The sequence below is a fragment of the Corapipo altera genome, unplaced genomic scaffold (genome assembly GCF_003945725.1).
Source record: "Corapipo altera isolate COAL_440 unplaced genomic scaffold, ASM394572v1 49, whole genome shotgun sequence".
NCBI classification, from domain to species: domain Eukaryota; kingdom Metazoa; phylum Chordata; class Aves; order Passeriformes; family Pipridae; genus Corapipo; species Corapipo altera.
The window spans coordinates 17,196,726-17,217,691 of record NW_020884879.1 but is presented as its reverse complement, the minus strand read 5'-3'; the positions used below and the strand labels follow the sequence as shown (position 1 = coordinate 17,217,691).

Here is a 20,966-nt window from a genome sequence, read left to right as displayed (position 1 = left end):
TTAATATAAACGTATCATACTGATACACTAATTAGTGTGTATTTCAAATGTCTGATTGACAAGGCATATCTCATTTGCTCATGAAGCAGTATTGTGGAAGCAATTGCTGAACTTTCATTTTTCTTCTGGCAAAAGAAGGGAAACATTCCTGAAGCACCACTGCAGTCTGTCCTGCCACATGTTTTGTTAGGTTTTGCATTCAGGTGTGCCAACCTCTTCAGTAGAAATTGAATAGGGTTTAGAATTATTTTTTTTTCCTGAATGATTTCTTTAATATTTTATTTTTATTTTCTTTTTATATTTTCTGTATCCCATTATCTGACTATAATTACAAATTTCTCTTTCCTTAATGGCAACTATTCTTTGGAGGTTTTTTTCAGTGAAATTTAGCTACAGGCAGTTTTTAGTTAAAACGGTCACTACTTTCTAGTGATTTTATCAATCAAACCTTAATGGTAGTGAAGCCTGGTATTTTTTACCTTGCTGTGGCATTGGAGGCAATCTATTCTCAGGACTTATGATGGGCTTCAAGCATATCATGTGAAGCTGAGGAATTAATTGAAAGTACGTGATTTAAAATAACAGAAAGTAAGTCCTGGTAGTTTTTTTGTTTGTGTCACTGAGAAAATTCAAGGTATTAGAAGTGGGAGACAGAAAAGGGAAAAATTCATAGATAGGAGGCTATATAAGCAAAAATAGGTGCGATGAAGCAGAAAACTAAGAAAGTGTAGAGAAATGGGGCAGCAACTGTCTAAAGGCGTTAGGAGTGGGATAAAGAGAGAAAGTTAGAGCTAAGCAGATGATCAAAAACACCACCAAAAAACCAAACATCATCTCTACTGCTTAGTCTGAATGTCTTAGAGAGTTTTGCTTGTGTCTCGAAGTATTGAAACCTGAATTGCTTGTTACTGATGCAGATAAATATCTTACAGTTTTAGCAAACTGTGTTACATGAAGAGTTTTTCAAATTCTTGAGCACAGGCATACTAAGAACTATTTGTTAGAAGATGTATTGCAAACTATTGAAGGAAATAGAGATTTCTAGGATAGAGGATTCTAGTCAATACCATGAAGTTCTTGTAGATGTACTTCACTCAGTAGATATTATTAGAGTCACAGTAATGTGACTGTGACTAGGTTAAATTTGATAGGCTGTGTCAAACAAGATGGCCTGAGACATAGTTTCAATCTAAGAAGTGACATAGCTCTGCTACATCTTGAACAAGCCAATGTCAGACTCAGCTTCCATGTTTGCATGTATATTTTAGAAACTTGCAATCTTACCATCTTGGTGTCTTTATAATAGTTGCTGTTTTTCTGAATGTTTCAGCTCTGAGTGAGTGTAGAGCTCTTCTTCAGGCATATCACACCCCTGTGGTTGTCATAGCTGTGAAAGAAAAAACATCTTGAGTGCATTCTTATGGCTTGCTGAACAGCAGGCAATTTGAAAGTATGAGCATTCATTTTTAAATAAAATTATTTAAAAGTTGGTCCTGGTGATGAGAAAAAACAACTTAGGCCCATTTTGAGATTTTGAATGCTTGCCATGGAGTACTCTGTCTGTAAAACTGATTTTTAACTCCTAGTAACTTGATGTTCATTGAGGAGTGACCAGTTCTTTACTTAAGTTTCTGGAGAAAAGTCTCATTATTTTAATACTTTTTGATGATTTTGGAGGTTTTAACATATGCATGTTTTTTGGAGCTGGCTATACTGTCCGTTTGCTTGTTACTGACTTCTGCTCTTTATTTTACCTAGTCCCAATGAGATATGCTGTTAAAGTGATGACAATGAATCTTCTATGCCTATATTTTTATTTCTTGCTTTCTTAATGCTATCCATTATATTTGTGTTGTATGTTAGACCGTATTTTTAGGACTCTCCTATGTTTTGCAATGCATAGAATAGAATACTTTTATTCTGTAGGACAGATAGCAATTGTTTAATATTGTATATAAATCTACCACTAATAACACTTTAATTTTCAAGCATAAAAATAGCTGGAAGGAGAATGAGCAGGGGCAGAAATTGTAGAAGTGGAAGAGTTACTGATAAGATAGACTTGATGAGAGAGCCCGACAGGGAGGGGCTGTACTGAAAGGAAGATGCCATGCTCAGCAGTTTCAGAAATCACTGATGGAAAGCTTGGCAGCAGTGGTAAGCAAACTGAAATGTGGCATGGAGCAAACCATCATTGTTGGCCTGCAAACAGGCATTTCTGGGCAGGGTTAACAGAGTAGTGATACCCAGATGTGAGCAGTTCCTGAGGTCATTTCAATACAACAAAGGCAGGAGTAGTTGTCAAGGGACAAAAAACCTCAGAGATGGCTCAGGGGATGGTGCTTGGGGCATTAAGGTTTGAGAAGAACCTTGTAACAGCAAATGCATGATACATGTGAAGGTCCGCATATCTGTATTTGTTATGGTCTGAGAATTGTTTGTACAGCATGCTCAGGAGGCAGCATCCAGGGAATTTACAAAAGCCAAATGAACTAAACATGTAGTCAGTGAGTATGCAGAGGAGAAGAGTCTGTCCAATGCTGTAACCAGAAAAGATGAATGGGGTTGCATTTTTTGTTAAGATACCTTTCCACATCAGAGAAACAGATGATTTACTGGACACTATATTAATTCCTGCTTAAAATTAATTTTTTTCTAGGGAGAAATTAGTATTTTCTAGATGTTCAGATTTACTTCACAGTGGATTTTTGTGTCCTGGACATGGTAAAAAAAATGAAAAATTTTTAGGATTTTCTTTAAAAAAGACATGTATTCTTTTTCTTTTTTTGTTGTTGTTTTTGGGGTTTTTTTTCTTAGCTGGTGTTATGCACTTCACTTGTCAGCTTATTTCTACTTTATTTATTATAAATGCAGTTATCATTTCTCCAAGGTGGCTTCTTCAATAAAATAATAAAACTATAGTTTTACTCAGTAAAAATGTTCTAGCAGTTTTCCCACAGCTTGGCAATTCCATTACAGCCCCTTCAGCATCAGGACTCCTACCTGACCTTGTGAAAACATCCCACACAACTAGGTCTCCTTCTCCTGCCAATGTGGTCTCGCTGGCAGCTGCCTTCTTGACATCTCCATACCCATCAGGGGTGGGTCAGGCATGGCCACAGCTGACTGCTCAGCACTACAAAAGAGACACAGTTCATGTGGGACAGAAATATAAACTACTTTTGGTATATGGCACCACACTTCACTCTTCTGTCTCTTAGGTTGATGTTGCAGTCAGGAGTCATCCCATCAGGTTTTAGTTAGGCTCACTGGGTTGTTGTCTGCTATTTGGTACTTTTTCCTCATCTGCTGTGCTCCCCACGACTGTGTGTGGAAGCATTGGTACATTCTCTCCGTATTCTTCATCTTCTGTTTCTCATTATCTTGTTCTGGATGTACGTGACAGAACATTTGCTTTTCCCTGGCAGCTGCTGAAGTTTTCCTTGATGAACCCAAGATCAAATATTTGTTCGGGATTTGTAATCTTCCATTTTCAAAAAGTGAGTTATTAATTAACTGATGAATGGGGAAAAAAAATGCAAACGAAGGCACGACTATGTCCTTGCCAGACCCTTTCAGTGCTCTCATTCAGAGCTTCCTGAGCTTCCCAATGTGACTGCCTCTTCCTGAAGATGCATAATAGGATTTTTCAGTGTTCTGTGTATGCAGTGCTCTGCGTTTGTTTACACAGTAGTGTCAGCAGGGTATGAAATACTACTGTTTCAGTCTCTGCCTATCTTACATGCTTGGTGTGTAACTGATGACAAGCAGAGACCATGTATGTTTTGAGGGCTGTTTCCCACTCTGTTGGGAAAAAAAAAATAATGGTGAAATATGCTCATGACCACTACCAGTGAGCTTTCACAAGAGTGGTGAGGTTCACAGGATCACAAAATGGTTGAGGTGGGAAGGAACCACTGGAAGTCATCTGGTCCAAGGCCTCTGCTCAAGCAGAGCCACCTAGAACAGGCCCATGTCCAGGCAGCTGTGGAATATCTTCAAGGTAAGAGACTCTGCCTTGGTTGTTCTTTCCTATTTACTTCATTTCCAGTACTGACTGCTTCCTAAACTGCTGAACTAGGTATAAACTCAAGTTTTCAGCCAGCTCAGTGAGTTGAAGTGATCCACTGGGACTTAGATGAGTACCAGAGCTGAAACAAGGGAGACATCAGGACTGCCCAGCCAAGAGGAGAGGAGGGGTAGCTAGTCCCCTTCCACAGTAGCAAGCTATTGCTTCAGCTTACTCACCTTGTAAAATGTCACTTGAAGAAGTGATTTTCCTGTAGAAATGTTTGTCTTCTTTAGTACCCTTAAAGCTGTTCACTGTGCAGCACGAAGAGGAGATCCAGCACGAAGAGGAGAGCAGGGATGGCATGCAGAAGGAGGGAGGAAGAGCAGGGTCGTAGCAGCCCTGACCTGCAGAAGTTTAGCTGTTTTGGAACTGCACCCTTAGTAGTTACTTGTATTAAAATACCTTAGGAGGCTTTCAGTGCAGTGTAACGTGGAAGTGGAAAGAAAAGCATTAACAACATGCAGTGAGCCAATCTTCCGTGTACCACAGTCCAGCTGTTCTCTATCCTTGGTTTGCAATCTGTTTGTGGTTTAGTTTGGTTTGCTGTTACTTCAGGCTCAGCTGGACAATGGTGAAATGTAAGAATCTTGAATTTGCTTGCTGCTCTGGCTATTAGGGAAGGGAAAAAGCTTGAAAGAGAAAGGTATTGGAGAAGTTTGGAGAAACTGTCAGTTAGTTTTCTGCCTTGTCACACTGCAGCAGGAGATTCAGCCCACTTACATTATCAAGAAATCTAACACCTTTTTCTCTGTAAGGAAAAGACAGAGAGAAGAGGTAGGTTTTTCTTCTACTTAACAGTTAAAAATGGATAGACATACACCTACTAGACAAAAATTGGTAACAGAGATAGAAGCAAAAATCAAGTGGATGGAGCCCCCCCCCCCCCCCCCCACTAGCTTGTCTTGCAGTTGGGATTGACAAAGATCTAGATTTTTCATCTTGACCACTGACATGCAGCATTTTAATTTTAGTAGCTCTGTTCATTTTAATTTCTAGGGCTGGTAAAGCCTTTCAAAGTTATGAATTAAAACTAACACTCAGTCAAAACCCAGCTGCCTGTTTTGTAGGCACCTCCATTTTAGACAAAGAAAGCTGTTAGGAAAACATGCATTCAACTTTATTGCTCACTCTGTGCTTGCCAAAGTTAGTCTGTGGCATTTTCCACACACTAATCAAAGTAATGCTATATCTGTTTGTTGATATGTGTTTAATCACTTGTCATTCATTGAAGTTGCTTAAGACTCTAATTATATAATTGCCATTTCAAAATACATTTCCTTAACCATTCTACAAGACAAAATAATGATTTGCACATGTGGCATCTGAAGAACTGTGCTTTTGCCAAAATTGTGTTTGCCACCTAATTTTTCCACTTCTCTTGAAATAATATCACATGGCTGGCTCTATGCATGCACCTAGTACAAATGAAATTTCAAATTTTTTGGTTTGCACAATCATCATAAACCCCTTGATCTACACAGTGCAAGTAGAAATGAAATTTGACATCCTGCACTCCTTCATTTCAAGGATTTATTTCAAGAAGCCAGGATCTCATAATAAATGCTCTGACAATAGACTTAAAGGGAAATAAATGAGGTCAAGTATCATAAGTAATTACAGGAGAATAGCCAAGCTTATGTACTGTGAAATACAGTGGGATAACAAAACTGAGCGCTCCTCTCTGCTACCACTTCAGTTTCACCGAATCAGTACAATTTTCCTCTGACTATCTGTTCAGAGTTTAAACAACTTTTCCTTCTTTTTGTCTACACAACATAACCAGCCTTGGTGGTGGGCTAGTCTAAGCACTTCTGTAACTTGGACAGTCTTCCAGTGCCACATTCCCACAGGAAGCTCCTGTCACCTGTTGTGTCTACATAACTTATACACTCATCTGTATGTAGCTTGGCCCATGTTTTTAGTGCTGAAGAACCTTCCTCAGTCTGTTGTAGGCAAACTCATGTCTTTTCTTGGCAGAGGTAGGATTGCTGGAGGATTGGGTTTCTCAGATCGTCAAGTCAGAACATCCCACTGTTTGAGAGAGGAAGGAGTCACCAACTAGCCTTCTCTTCAAAGCAACAAATGTGCAATATCCTCACTGGATACAGGAGTTTCTGCATCCCCAGAAGCTCCACATGTACTTGTGTCCTCCATTTCATAGCCCTTACAGACTGTCTGTTTTCCAGTACTAATGCTTCATTCCAGCAAGATCCTTCACATATGCTAAATGTAAGACTGCTTCCAAGTAACTCATTCTCTCAAGGATCCAGGACTTGAGATAATAAACACTAAAATAGAGGTATCAAGCAAAACCAAAGCAGTGAACTCAAGTTAAACTTTAAATTTTATCAATATTTCTTCATATTCATTCTTTCTCTTTCCCATCATTAGAGAGACTGTGAGACCTAGTTTTCCACAGATCCTTGCGGCTGTACAAATAATTGATTTTACAGTCCAAAATCTCCTCTCTCATCCTTTATCCCCTCAAAAAAACACCAGTTAAAATTGGTCCAAAATAAAGAAAAAATGCTTCCAGCCAAAAAAAATAATTAATTTTGTACTTGGGCATTTGTAATGAAACTAGGAAAATGGCTGAGATTCACAAAACTGGTGGGAAAGATGATAAGCTCAGGGGTTCACGCACTCATGCAAGGTGTAGAAGATGTAAACTTTATTCTATGCTTATCTCTACAGGACCTTGAACCCTCTTTAGGAACCTTCTTTGTGCTACAGAGCAGCATAGCTGGGTAGCCACAGGAACACAAAGTGGTAACCAAAGTGCAATCATCTTTTTTAACTAAACAGTTTGTTCAATAAAGCTTCATGAGCAGAAAAGTTTGGGGAAATTCTCATTTTGTATTAGCCCCCCTTTTCTGAAGCATGAAAAGAAGGGTTCATATCCTCCTGGGAGTTGAAGAAGCTTAAGCTATGATTTTTTGCAGTCCAGTATTGACCATCAAGTGAATCCTGCCCTTTGTTTTTCCCCACAGATGGACAAAGCTAAACAAACTATAACAGATAACTTCCAAGTTTCTAAAGTTATCTACAGCTCAAAATGCAGAATATCCATCCTATTTTTCAGGAAGAATATGCTTACTTTGCTCTACAGCCAACCCCATCCCTGCCACCAGTACATATCCAGCTGATGGTGGCATTGTTCAAACCTCCCAGCCGTGTGCTTCCTCATGGTTGGAAGTTGCTACATGGACCTGGAGCAGGGACTGGCAGGTCAGGCTAAAAAGGCAATTTAAGGTAGTAAGACGTTCAAATGGAGTCCCCAGCGGGACCCAAAACATTATCTTCTTCTTCCCACATGTAGTTCTTCTAAGCATAACCTGCAGATAAAACAAGAGCTTCCCTTCCTTGGCATTTAGCTCTTCAGTCTCTAAAAGAACTTTACATTTGCTTCAAGATTTTTAAAACTTCGTTACATGGCATGGATTCATAAAGGACATCTTGCCATCTGCTGCACTGAATTTCTTATATTGGCTGCTTGATAAAGTAAGACAAGTACCGAAGGCTCAAGTCTCTGTGTGCTGATAGCAGAGGGGCTCTGAGCCATCCCTGTACCCCCCATGCTCAGCCACTTAGATAAAAATCACACCTTTTGCTGATACTGGTTACAAGGCTTATCCCACTAATGTAAAGATTTCAGCTGATTTGTGAGGTCATAGAATATCTGATTAGAAATTACTTCAAAATAGTGGGCTGTTCATCAAGTCAGTCCTATTTCACACTACTGCCTAAATATTTCATACTTTAACATTATTTTGAATAATTGGGGTAGTTTTTTCTAGCGCAGCATGCTGTATGAAATTATGAATGGAGGAGATTTTTATGTTGTCACGTTTGATTCAATTCCCCATTGTCATTTATGTGAAGTAGTATAATAATACACTGTCAGTCATTTAGAGGGGAGCTGGGCATACATGGAGTTTTCTGCATGTGAGTGGAGCTTCTCAGGGTGCCTCAGTTCATCAATGCTGATAATACTGCAGAACCCGGGGCTTGATTTTGGAACGTGCCACAAAACAGGATCATTCTTTCAAATTAAATAAAATGTAAATAGGGATCAATGTGTAGAAACTTTTTTTTGTCATCATGTGTCTGTCCTTCCTTGTGAGGAAAATAATAGGAAAAAAAATGGGAAAGACATGTTTACTATAATTTTATAAGCTGCAAAATAGTTAAACAAGAAGATATGAGCTTGAGAAAGCATTAAGGGAATTAAAAGGAGGCATCAAACGTTGGTTTGACCAAAAAGCGCTTAAAACCCCATTTACCCTTTCAGAACAAAAATACTAGCAAAGAAGGCTGACATGCTGGCAAATTTAGACACAATTTATAGATGTCAAACTACTTTAAGATAATCTGAAAGTTTCTTGGCCCTCATTTAAATAAACTGGATCTTGAGTTTTTTGGAACTCTCCTGATAACTACCACTTAAAACGCTTTTGATCAAATACCCTTTCTCAGGCAATTACACATTCTTAATTTAGAGGCCAGTTCAAAAGATTGCTTGTTACCTTCATTTAGCAAAGGTTTGAGTGCTGCAGTTTTCTGATCTTTTTTAAAAAGGCAAACAGGGAGAGTTTACACAATAAAAGTTCTTTTTTTATTCTCAAATTAATTATTTTGAAATATCTCACAGATTACATCAGTTTCTTCCTTGCATTCATGTTGCAAGATGGCGACTATTGTATATTGCTAGTGATGCATTAAATTAGTTGTTTACATTATAAAATCTAAACATATTAGAATCTTTTGTGTTTGTCTTCAAAGATTCCTATTCTAATAAAGCTTTCTGAAACAAGTAAGGTTGTCTTTTTTGTTTAGTTTATGCATCAGTGGAGAACCTAAAGATTTGTAACCTCTAGCCATCCCTGTCTGTGTTTAGTAGAGTGTAAGGAATTTGTGTTTGGGACAATATATATTTTGTTACACTTTTAAATGAATCATTTTGCATTCAGAAAAAGTAACACCTGAGATGAATGTAGATGGAAAGAGTCGAAATTCATACGCTTCTCATAAAGACTGTTTTGCTGTGACTTTTAATTGGAATAAAAGAAGTATGTATAGTATCCTGAAAAATAAAAATTTTGGCTGCATCCTTCCTATTTCTGATGGCTTTCTGTCACTCTTCAGGTCAAAGTGCTTCTGAGGGTTAAATGACCAACATTCAGTAAAGAACAGTAGTTGGAATTTTAAAGAAACATTGAAATTTGGACTCCTAGTTTTCCTCTTTAGCAAATGTTGTAACAGAGTTGTAATCAAATATGAAAGATAAAAGCGAAAGCTGACATCTTGATTATGGTGGAGTTGCTCAGTGAAAGTAACTTTCACTGTTGAGGGGAGTTCATGACCGCGTTTTTAGAAGCGAAGGAGCTTCTCAAAGAGTCAGCTGAGCAGTGTGGCAAAGGACATCCACACTTAACCCTCAACACACTCTTTTTAAATGCAATATGTCTTAGTTCTTCAGCTAGAGAAATGATTGCTTTAATACACTTTTTGGGTCATACTGGTCATACTATATCTGCCTTATGAATCTGTTTCAATATGTTTAGACATACATCTTCCTGTCCTAACAGTGTTGGCAAGTCAAAGTTGAGTAGGCAGCAGGACTTTATTTACCTGCCAAAACTCAAAATAACTTGCATTAAACCAACGACCAAATAGAATTGTCACAGTTATACTTTATATCAATGAATATCACTGAAAGGAAGAGTAGCAAGCTAAGTGTTAACTTCAAAAGCAGATTGTTTTCTGTGGACAAGATATGCATTTTAGGATAACGTGCCAAGAGCGCTTCATATCTCAATAACCTCTAGAACATACAGCAATGTAACAAGCACTGGATTATAGTAAAACTTGGGAAATGTGACAAAATAAGCAGTAGAAGAGAACAGTACTGAAACCATTTGGAAAAACAGGAAGTATAGAACTTGATGAAATTATGGAATATCCTAAGGAACATCTAATTTCTGATCATGGCAGTGAGGAAAGTGATAATTTCAATAAGCTTTCAACTTTAGACAAGGAAAAGCTAAGTGATTAAAAGGTATTGGAGACTGTTTTGATTACATAAAAAAGGATAGCTTTTTAAAGTAGTGTGAAAGATTATAAAAAGAGAATATATTATTTGCTTGAAAGACTTATTTTAAAGAAAGAAAGTGTGAGAAGGTAGGGAACAGTATGATGTAACAGCCTGCCAGAAGTTGTTTCAAAGGTCGTCATCACTAAATACCGAGGTATTTAGGCAAGATATGTTCCCTCAGCAGCTTAAGGACAGTGCCATGTGTAACAATGTAGTAGCACTCATGATGTCTGAACAGTTTTAGTAAAGTTAAAGGTTAGTCATGAGGCTTCAAAAATAATACAGACAGTGATCCAAAGTCTAAAGTACAATCAAGGCCTTGTGAGAAAAATTAAAGGCTACATTTCAAATATACCCTCTAATTCCAGATTTCTGATTTGAGATACCTAATGCTATGGTATTCAGAAACAAAGAGCACCCAGAACTTTTAAATCATTAGTTCATTAGGAAATTCTGACCAAATGTCCTGATGCTGTAAACATTTTCATACTCATGTAGGTCTGTATATGAGTTGTCCTGTTAGATTACCTGAGGGTTGGTCTGTACAAGTGTACAGAATCAGACATGCAAGTCCAACTGATGTGAACGGAGGTTGATCTGAAGTGAAATACCAAATGTAGGTACGTCACCTGGGTGAAGTATCCCATCTTTGTTTTGACTGGGCTCTTGTTTAAGTGCATGAGAGTAAAACACTGTACCTTTGAACACAGTCATATTAAGAACTGATATTCCTCTTGTAGTTTTTAATGGCCAAAGTCCATGAAAGCTGGAGTTTCCAGCCATCTCATGATTTTTTTAGTAGAATAAGTAATTTGTATTTTGAACTTTCTTTTGCTCTTTCTTTTACAAAACATTGTAGCTGGCAGTTGCATGCTCATTGCCTCCTGCTGGCCAAAAGTGACTGAAGGGGGAAATTTTGTTCATAATTTTAGAAAAAGAGGTGAAGAGAAGCATAGAAAAGTAAAGGCTCATTGTCAAAATCGCAGGAATCCATGACCCTTGTCCTGAGAATAGGTAAGTGTGCTGGGCTGTATATTGAAGAGCTACTGTCTCATGGGTCTCATTTTGAGCAATGCCTCTTACTTCCCTTGTATCTCTACCTTCTAAAACGTTGTTCCAAATCACAAATCATTCACAATTGAGAGAGCAGCAGCCCAGAGTATCAAAGACTGTTATTTGACTGACATTTTGATCAGAAGTACAATTTTGATGGGGATGGTCTTTATCAGATGGAACAAGATTCTAGATCGTATGTTACAAACTTCTGCATTCCTAATCATGTTCTTCACTTCAAATTGAAATTAGAATGTAAGCAAACCAAGTCACCAGCTAAGATGGTATAAGCAGGTGGCATGCTTTGGTTTCTATGAAGAAGTTGGAAGGTTCTTTCAAGTCATGAAATGGACAGTGTAAGTACACTGAGGTAGTGCGTTGGCTCTGGAAACTTGCTAAAGGTTTCAGAGTTTTCAGCTGAAGTTTCCATTCCATTCCTTGTCTGACAGAAAAAAGTCTCAGTATCACTCTTACTCTACTGTAGTCTGGGAGAAGTTGTGCACCTTTCTTCTAATCTGATCTTCCTCTACCGTTTACAAGATCTTGGTTTTGTCTTTGTTACTCTTGAGACGTCTCCCTGCAAATCTCTCTCATCGTGGATATTGGAGGTCCATTGTTAGTTTACCCACACCTTGTCTCGTAGGCAGAATAACTTAAGCTTATTTAGTCTTGAAATACAGGGAAGATTTTACATACTTACCTTATTCTTTTTCAGAAACATCTAATCTGTCAATATACCTTTAAAACTTCGGAGCTTAGAGCTAAGCATCGTCAAGTTCTAGTATATCAGTGCTGTCCCTACTGGTAATAGCACTTTCCTATTTCTTGATATCATTCTGACTGTGTCTAAGCATTTACTGTTGTAGCCTTTGCGTTACTTTTGATAGTAATATTATAATTTTGTCCATTTTCTGGAATAAATGAGCTGCATCTGAATGAGATGGAATTTGCGTCATTGCTGATTATCCTTTGAAAGTTCTATTTTATAATGATTACATGTCAACATTGGGGGTTTACTCCAAAATAGGTTCTTTTTTATCAATTCTTACTGTTTGCTTAGGAGAAAAGCAGAGAGTGCAGCAAGAATGCATTATCTGTGTTGAATGTAGATCTTTATACATAGAAAACAAGAGTCAATTTCCCCTAAACTGATTATTTCACAAGTTCTATTCCTTTAGTACTGGGAGTAAAGTTCAAAATGTTAATATGGTGGTATGATCAGGATGCTTTTGATGAATGTGGTTTGTATGAGGCTGGGCTCCCATTCAGAAACAATCAATCACTGTCCGGCAAGTTTTGTAAGTAAATGTCATTAAAGGTTGCATTTGCTGAGATTGTGTTTGTGTTTTCTAAATAATCTTCTGGCATATTCTCTGCATAGTATCCTTACATAGTGTCAAAAATTACAGAGAAAATAAAACTTGAAAAATTCATGTTTTCTGTCTACAAATGCACAGGAAGCAGCACGCATCTGAGCAATGCTGTTGAAACCAATTGATTAATCCAGTCTTATGTCAAAATACTTATACAATGTTGAATAAAATAAAATTAGGACTATAAGTAGGAACAGAGTTCTTACAACTTACCCCAGAGCAAAGAGAAAAGAATATACTGACATGCTGTCTGTACAATATAGTAAGTAATGTATATATTTTATATTCATTCTTACAGAAATTAGAAAAATATCTATGTCATTACAAAGCACTTGTGAGTAGTTAAAATTAATTCACAGGAGTAACTTGTATGTAAAGTCATTCACTTGCATTGCGTTTTCAAGACCTGGCCCAGACTATAAGTGTCTGTCAACATATTTAAAATACCTTGTCATTGTGGTGTATCCAGTATAAAGTAATAATCTGAGTATGCATCAAATACACAAATTGTATTTCACATTTGAAATATAATTGAAATATTTTCTTTTGATATAAATTTCTTCAGAACAATGTTTTTTTCTGCTGAAATCTGAGAAGATCTCTTTAGTTGTGTAGTGTTGTGTTTCAGTAATTCAAGTCGTGGTGCAGGTGGTACATGCAGTTTACTGATGTTAGAGATAGTATTTAAACAACTCCATACTCAAAGGTAGTATATCAAAAGTTTTTAAATTGAGGGTGACAGAAACTGGTGCTGCACTTTCATGTTATTCAGCAATGTGGAAGAATTTTGACATACAGCTGGAATGATCAAACTATACTAGTTTTACTGTCTAACTTCATTTGACATGAATTTCAAAGGTATTTGGAAATTATTATGTTGTATGCTACATTTGCAGAGTTTACCTTCCTTAGGGAACTTTTTTATAAAGTCTGATACAAGGGAGCTTATGATCTCAAAACATTGCATGAAGCTGATATATTTTTTTGTAAATCTCCTTTTATGTTTAATTTGCAAGTCATGTAGAAGCTGTAGTTTCTACAGGAGCTGTTACTACAAAAGTGAAGCATGCTGCTACTAACCAGCCCACATTATCTTATGAGCATACTTCTTCCACTGATACAAGAAGAGACTGGCCTAGAAATACAGAAGGTTACTTCAGCTCATCAGTATTTTGTGTACATATAATAGGTAAAATTGGAAAATAAAGCTGACAAGAGGAAACCCAAAGTAGTTTGGTGATACATTATAAATTATATAATTTGTACGAGCTTAATATGCTTTGTACAATATTTAGTGGTTTGTTGCTTTTTGATAGAAAAGCAAAGAAAATTTTCTTAAAATCTTTTTGTTTTGCTCAATACTGATGTGGTTCAAAGAGCACAGATGTAAGCACAGACATAAGCACTTTTCTATAGGGTAAAAACTGTATGTAATTTAAAATTTTCCGTTAAGACTTGTATTTCTTCAGGATTCTGACATCTGGGACCCAGAGGACTTGATTTACTTCTGTAATTACCTGTGTGTGTGAGTCCTATAAAAGAAATGAAGATTTCAAAACTTAAGAAAATTAATAACAAAAAATTCTGCAAAAAGTCATGATTGAAAGCTAGTTATTAAAAAACAAACAAACAAAAAAAACGCCAACAAAACCCAAAAAAACCAACAAAAACCTGCTTGAAAATGGCTTCCTGGGTTTTTAATTTAAACTTTTACATTTTTTTATTTAGTTAATGTGAAACACTTCCCTACATCTTTAGTTACAGAAAGATGTTTTATGTCAGCGAGGCCTTTTTCTGTCCAAGTACCAAGTGTGTAGGGATTCACAAAGGGTACCTCAATGTAACAGCCCTTCATATTTATCTGACAAAACAGCGAATGATCGCTCGGTGTTTGCCGTGCTTATCTTCAGCAATAACAAAGGATTAAAAGCTTCCTTGCTCCCGTGTTACAGCTCTCGTTCTTTTCCTGCTAGCTCACATAGGCGAGAGAGACATGTTTATACCAAGTATAAAGCTCAGCAGAGGCTGGAGGAGGGAGCTGCTTATTAAGAAGTCAGTATATGTCTCATACAAGGAAAACCAGCGTCCTGTGCAATAGCCATTTCTGTTAAACAGAAGCCTATGGGGGGAAGGATTATGACGTGTGATTGAGACACCTGTTGAGAAAATAGGCAACTATTGACAAGTCTGATTCATGACTGAGTGACTGCTCTGCTAGTCTTCACATGATCCCCACCGAGAGCGAGCCTCGACCGCCTGCTAAACAAGGGCTGTTTGAAGTTTCTTTTTAACATTTCCAAGACGTTAATTCAGCAGGACATCTCCACTGGGGTTCTCGATGTCACCAAATCAGCAGCTGTTGAAATCCATTCACTTCAGCATGAAATGTTTGCCTAAGTTTTTTCTTTTTTTCTTTTATTTGTGACAACAGCAAAGTAAATAAAACCCTAAAAATCCTGCACTACTCAACTTGTAGATGTGTGAGAACAGCTTCTGGTCACAACTGTAGCTGCTAAGGCAAAATATTTATTTGTAGAGAACAATGACCATCTGAGTAGTTTATTACAATACACAAAATCCACTGATTTTAATAGAGATTTCTGTGACATTTTTGTAGTGTAAACATTCAGTTAATTTTTGTGCCAGCTGTTGAACTTGTGTGAAAAGTGTTTTGAAATGGAATTGTCTTTGTTTTTAAAGTCCAAAAAAAATCTTAAAAGTCTAAAAGCAAATGTTTCCTATTCTTTCCAGTCAGTAAGTGAAACTCTGTTTTTCGGGTAGGAAAACATTTCTATCTGACTCACATTTCCCTGAGAAAACAGCTTGTATCATAGAATTAGTTTAGTTTGAAGGGGAAACAGAACAAGGCAAGACATGTAAACATATTACAAAGCTCACTTTGATATTTAAATACTTTTTTTTTTTTTCATTTCCTGGCCATCTGAAAAAAGGTGTGGTGAATGTAGTCAATTGTAAATAGAAACTCTGTATTTTCAGTCAGCTTTATTGTTAAACCCGAGAACTGCTGACCACATATGAAGACTCCTGGTTTGAGCCATCCTTCCTCTGTTTATTAAATCTGTTAAGACTTAAGTGTATTTTTACAAGTTCATTAATGTATTCCATTCTCTCTGATGTATTTTTTCCCACTATTATCAGATTTCATTATATGGGAGGAATTATCAGATCAACCCATTATACAGCCGAGCAGCGTTAAGTCTGATTGGAATTTGGGCTTCCCTCCGTTTACAGGGGGAATATTGTGTAAATCAGACTCTCGGGTTTCAGTGGGAGGCACAGGGCTGCACAGCATCCATTTGTCAAGTTGATTGCACCTCAGCAAGGTTGCATTAGCTTGTCTTTGAACAGAACTGAAATCCTATGCGAAGCTCCCCTTTCTGTCATTTACACTAACATCCATCCTCTTAAACCAAGGCCTCAGAGAAAAAACAAAGTGATGGCACAATATAATCAGTCACTCAGGTTGTCTGTCATCTGTTTTCTTAAGGAAATGACTTTTAAGTTAGTGGAGCAGAAAATTGAAGAAAATTAGCAGAAGGTTGTTGTAGAAGCAGGAGGAATTTTTAAAAATTACAGATGTACAGAGAGAAGCTCCATTATGTAGAGCCAAGAGAAATGAAGTTGATTCTGGTTTTTGGTTTAGTGTTAATATAATGCCAGTGCATCCAATATGCAATAATTCAACTTTTAATGAAACTTTATTCATAAACTAGAATTGGGCTGTAAACGCACAATAAAAAGCTGGTATGTACATTTTCAGGTTTTATATCAGTGACCGTGTTTTATGATGCTGGATACTCCAGTAATTCGCACTCTTTTCCATGTGTCAGGAAAGCTGCCTACATATCTCAGAAATGTTAAGCTGGAAAGGCTCTTGTAAACAGCTCTAGGAGGAGGCTTGTAAGTTTATTGAAAGCCAGAAAACTGATTTTTCACTCTGATGAGAATGGCAGTAGTAAATAACATTAATTACTTAAACTGATGTACAGTGAAACTCATACAGTACAGTTGCAACTGTTGCTACAGCATTAGTGGTGTAAATGGAGAGAGAATAAAGATGTCTATTTTGCATAAGGTAAAAAGCACAGCATTTTAATATACTTCTTTTCCTCCCATCTTCCTAAACTCTTCCATCCACTCTTTAAATAATTTTTTATTTAGAGATACTTTGGTTTCACTTCAGACACTAAGAGAATCAGTTTTGTCTTGTGTATTTTAAGGGAACATTTTTCAGTGTGGTATTTTTTAAAGGAAGGTTGTGTATGGCTATTTTAAGTTAGAGCAAAATAGCACATTCCAAGTCTAAAATAAAAACTGTGAGCTCTTGCAACAAACTGGTGTGAATTTTGAATTTATTTAGTTGTTTTGAAATAGATACGCCTTCTAACAGCTTACCATGTAGTAAATGATGTGACTAGCATCTGTCAAATACGCTTATTTCTTTTCTTTCTTTTCTCCCTTTTTCATTCTGCCCAAGGGAAAATTGCATGTGGTCTTTATTTGTTTATATGATGCAGATATAGTAGCCTAAATCTTACAGTGCAGAAATAGAAATATTTCTGATCTTGGGTGAGAAACTTCTTTTCTTATGTCCCCCATTCTTTTTGTGATAGAGATAGGGGCACAAAACCTCACAAAACAAGTTAGGCTGTTAAATTGCTCCATCTTAACATGCCTTGGAAACTTTGGATGGATATGATATAACAATACAAAATTCTGATACTGATTTATACCAATGTAGTAGCACATCATCATTTGGAAAAAGAAAAAAAATTAAGAAGAAGGTTACTATTTTCAATACTATGCATGGCATATTTCTATAAATTTCATGAATGATTGTAGATTGGCACTAGTTTAGTTTTTCAGTCAGTAAGTATTAGATTTTTCATATGTGCCTTGAAAAAAATTTAAACTGGCTTGACAGTCTTGAATACACTTAAATTTGAATAGTTTTACTCAAAGTCAGTCAGACATACAAGCAGAATCAGAACATAAGTGAATCCATTTTTCTCTTCAAAAATAAATCCTAAACTATTTCAAAAGGAAAATATTTCTAAATACACCATGTGAAATTATACAGAAAGTTACAGAAATATCAAATGCACTGCCCATGCAACTCACCTTTCATTAAGATATATATTACTTGAAGTTGCGATATGAAGATGATAATGGCTACATTTTACACTTCTTTTCCCTTTTATCACCTAATGTTAACATTTAGGAATTCGGGAACTTGAGAGCCATGGTAGATCAGTCTTGATCAGTTTATTTTTCTTTGTTAAGATTTTGATAGCCTGGTAATGCTTTTGTTTGAAAGAGTATTCTTTACTTCCTCTTGTGGGGCATGAAATATTGTTACACCCAGCTCTTCCTCTAAAGAGTGAAAAACAATTTAGGTAACTGAATCTTTGATGAGGAGACCTGAGATTGAAAAGTCTGGCATTTAATTGCCCTTTTACTCATAATTCTTCCACATTTAACCTCAAAGGTGATTTAAAAAGTTACATCTTAATTGCGTAGCCTCATTTAATCATTAGTACTTTGCCTTGTGGCAATTTATTACAACTTTATTTCCCTGAACCATCAATGAAGATGATACTGAATTTTATATTAGCCAAAAGTCCTTTTGGGATTAATGTGGTAATATAGATTTTATGCACACTTTTTCTGCTTTAATATTTGTGTTATAGATTGGGGTTATAGGTATAGCACAACTGCTTAAGCAGTTTAGAGAATGCTGCATATATTGCCTCAAGAACTGATGCTCGAGTTTTATTTGAAAATGTGCATCTGCAAGAGGAAATAATAGCAGGGCATTCTCTAATATGTTTCTCTATAGCTGTTTTCACAGCTTATTGACACAAGATAATAGTTGGACTCCAGCTATGAGGAAAGCACTGGGATCAGATGGGCTAGGAAATGGGTATGTGGGTGCTGTGCCACAAATGCCACTGTTAATGTTGGGCAAGTCACTCTAAATTGTCCCTCTCTTTTACAGTGGTCTTTTGGAAGTTCCTACATTCCTACATGGTTCCAGCTACTAAGGCTGTGGAAGACCAAAACCCTCTTGTGTCAGTGTAGGATCATGGTAGAATTCATCATGTTTCCTGTTATATTCTGTAATTCATTTGGATAGATATTTAACTATGACAGGCAGAAAGCATTTAGACCCTTATGCTACTCTACGTAACTGCCATAATTTAAAAATTCACATCTTTTCCATGCCACTCCTATCCAAATTCTCAGATCAGAAATGGCAGCTACTGTGATCCACTATACAAGCATTTCTGCTTGCTCAGAGTTTAGGGATATTTCAATGGATGAGGCTAGTTTGATGAATACTTCAAGCCAGGTGCACTGACACCAGTGCCAAAAGCACTGTCCTGCCTTTCCCCCACTCCTGGCTTCTCATTCCTGACACTCTACCACACTTTCCTTTGAGCTATTACAGCTGTTTATCCTGCAAGCAGCGAGGGAGAGGAGGCTGGGGGAGGACAGGACTGCTGCCTTCACTCACTCCCCTGGTACAACCAGCAGACGTGTTGTTTGCCTTCAGACTCTGGAGTCAGCTGAGTGGGATATGTGAGCAAACCAGAAAGGTCTCCACAGCATTCCAAAAATGTGAACTTGTGGCATGCGTCTGTGGGTGAAATACCATGGAACTTGGTGAATGTTACATCCTTCCTCTAAGGAACAGGTAAGCTTATGCTAGAAGCAGCTCAAACAATAGCAGCCTTCATCCTAAACTCTAGCACATTTCACCTCCTGAAACCAAAGCATATGTGAGGACACTCAGGCACTTGAACTCAGAGGAAGAAGGGTATGACTGGCTATTGAATTAATCTATGTGGAAATTGGGTATATCTGGAAGAGAAAGCCAAAAGCAAAAGAAAGAAAAACAGATAAAGCAGGAGAAAAAGCATAGCAAAAAACTCAAAGGAGGAAGAAGTGAAAATAAGAAAGAATTAGATAATCAGTATGGCAGTCCTGCAAAGGTCTGAGTCTGGCTGAAAAGGCTTCAAGAAGGGAAGGCAGGGATTTTTTTTGTTACTATCTCCTGCATTGAAGGAAACAGGAGTGAAATTGGGTGTGGGTGACTTTGGAGGTGTTTTTTTTAACTGGATATGCCTAAAAGATGCTTGACTTCATAATTTTCTTCTCCTAATAAAAACAGCCCTCAGGGCCTCAAACTTTGGCTAATCATTTAGGTCAGAAGGGTAATAATAATGTAGAAGACCATGAATTAGAAGTGTACCCTGGGGAAAGCTTGACCCAATGCAGAAGTAGAAAATACCATACAAAACTCTGTAATGGGATCCTCTGAAGCTGAATGGGAAAATGAGGGCTCATACAAATATGCTCGCCATCTAATATGAAACATAACTCCAGAAGTATGTACTTTTTATTCCCTGTTATGAGTGAAACCACAGTGGAGTTACTGTAATACTGAGGCTGAACTAATCCCATCACAAGATCAGATCTTGGCAATAAATAGTTCCAGGTGTGATCCAAGGATTAAGAATGTTTAGATTTGTTTAAACTGAAAGGTGTGGAGTTTTTTTCAGGTTTTCCACTGACAAAAGAGGATTGTATGAGGTGTGAAACTCCTGTCTTCAAAAGACAGACTTGCCTATCACATATCCCTTTTTACTGGTATATCTATCTCAAATACTTTACCAAAAAAGCTGATATTATTCTGCATATGTTATGGATAGGGAAATGAGGGATGAGGATGCTCATCAATTTTCTAAAAGTTAGCCACCATGGTCATGGCAAACCTGGAAGTATAAACATTGGCACAACGCTGTACTTCATGGGCTCTGCTGCCTTCCAGGGCATTCTCACAATTTGCCATTTTCTTTATCATGAAACTTTTAGTTTGTAATGGGACACGCTTGGAAAAGAGTGACTCTTTTGAATATGCCCAGCTTGCGAGTGGCATTAGACAGGAATGGAATGAGCATGTATGTAAAAATTGTGGCATACTGCAAACACATAGCCAATGCCTTCATGTCTTTCAGTCTTTGTTTTTTACGGTTTCATGGACTATGTCTAATCAAGTGTTGAAGCTCTATGAAATAGGCTTCACTTGAGGATTAGGTTGTTAGCCTCAGCTCTCAGTTCCTTTCCACAGTCTGTGGCTGTATTGGCAACAGATAGACAGCATAGCAGCAGATAGTGTTGATGATCTCTCCGAATTTGGATAAGTTTGTAGCTGAATAAGGAGCTGCCAAGAGCAGGCTCTGGGGCCACACTAAGCATTTATATCTGTTTCTGTACTACAGTCCCTCCCTAGAATTTATACAATGGTAAATAACCATTTATACAACACCATGCATTGCTACAGGCTTGG

At 37.2% G+C, this 20,966-nt stretch overlaps 1 protein-coding gene across 4 annotated transcripts in view; it reads left to right on the top strand.

The window, feature by feature from the left end:
• STAU2 (staufen double-stranded RNA binding protein 2) overlaps nucleotides 1-20,966 on the top strand; it is a 150,190-nt gene that overhangs the window by 91,384 nt on the left and 37,840 nt on the right. The window contains exon 13 of one of the 4 annotated variants that reach the window (XM_027638547.1): nucleotides 11,935-12,042. The exons of 2 other annotated variants lie outside the window; for them this stretch is intronic. In XM_027638547.1, coding sequence (XP_027494348.1) covers nucleotides 11,935-12,027 — 93 coding nt within the window. In that variant the 3' untranslated portion in view covers nucleotides 12,028-12,042. Of the gene's footprint in view, nucleotides 1-6,766; nucleotides 8,694-11,934; nucleotides 12,043-20,966 lie in introns of those variants that run through there. One more of the 4 variants, XM_027638549.1, reaches the window with a different exon arrangement.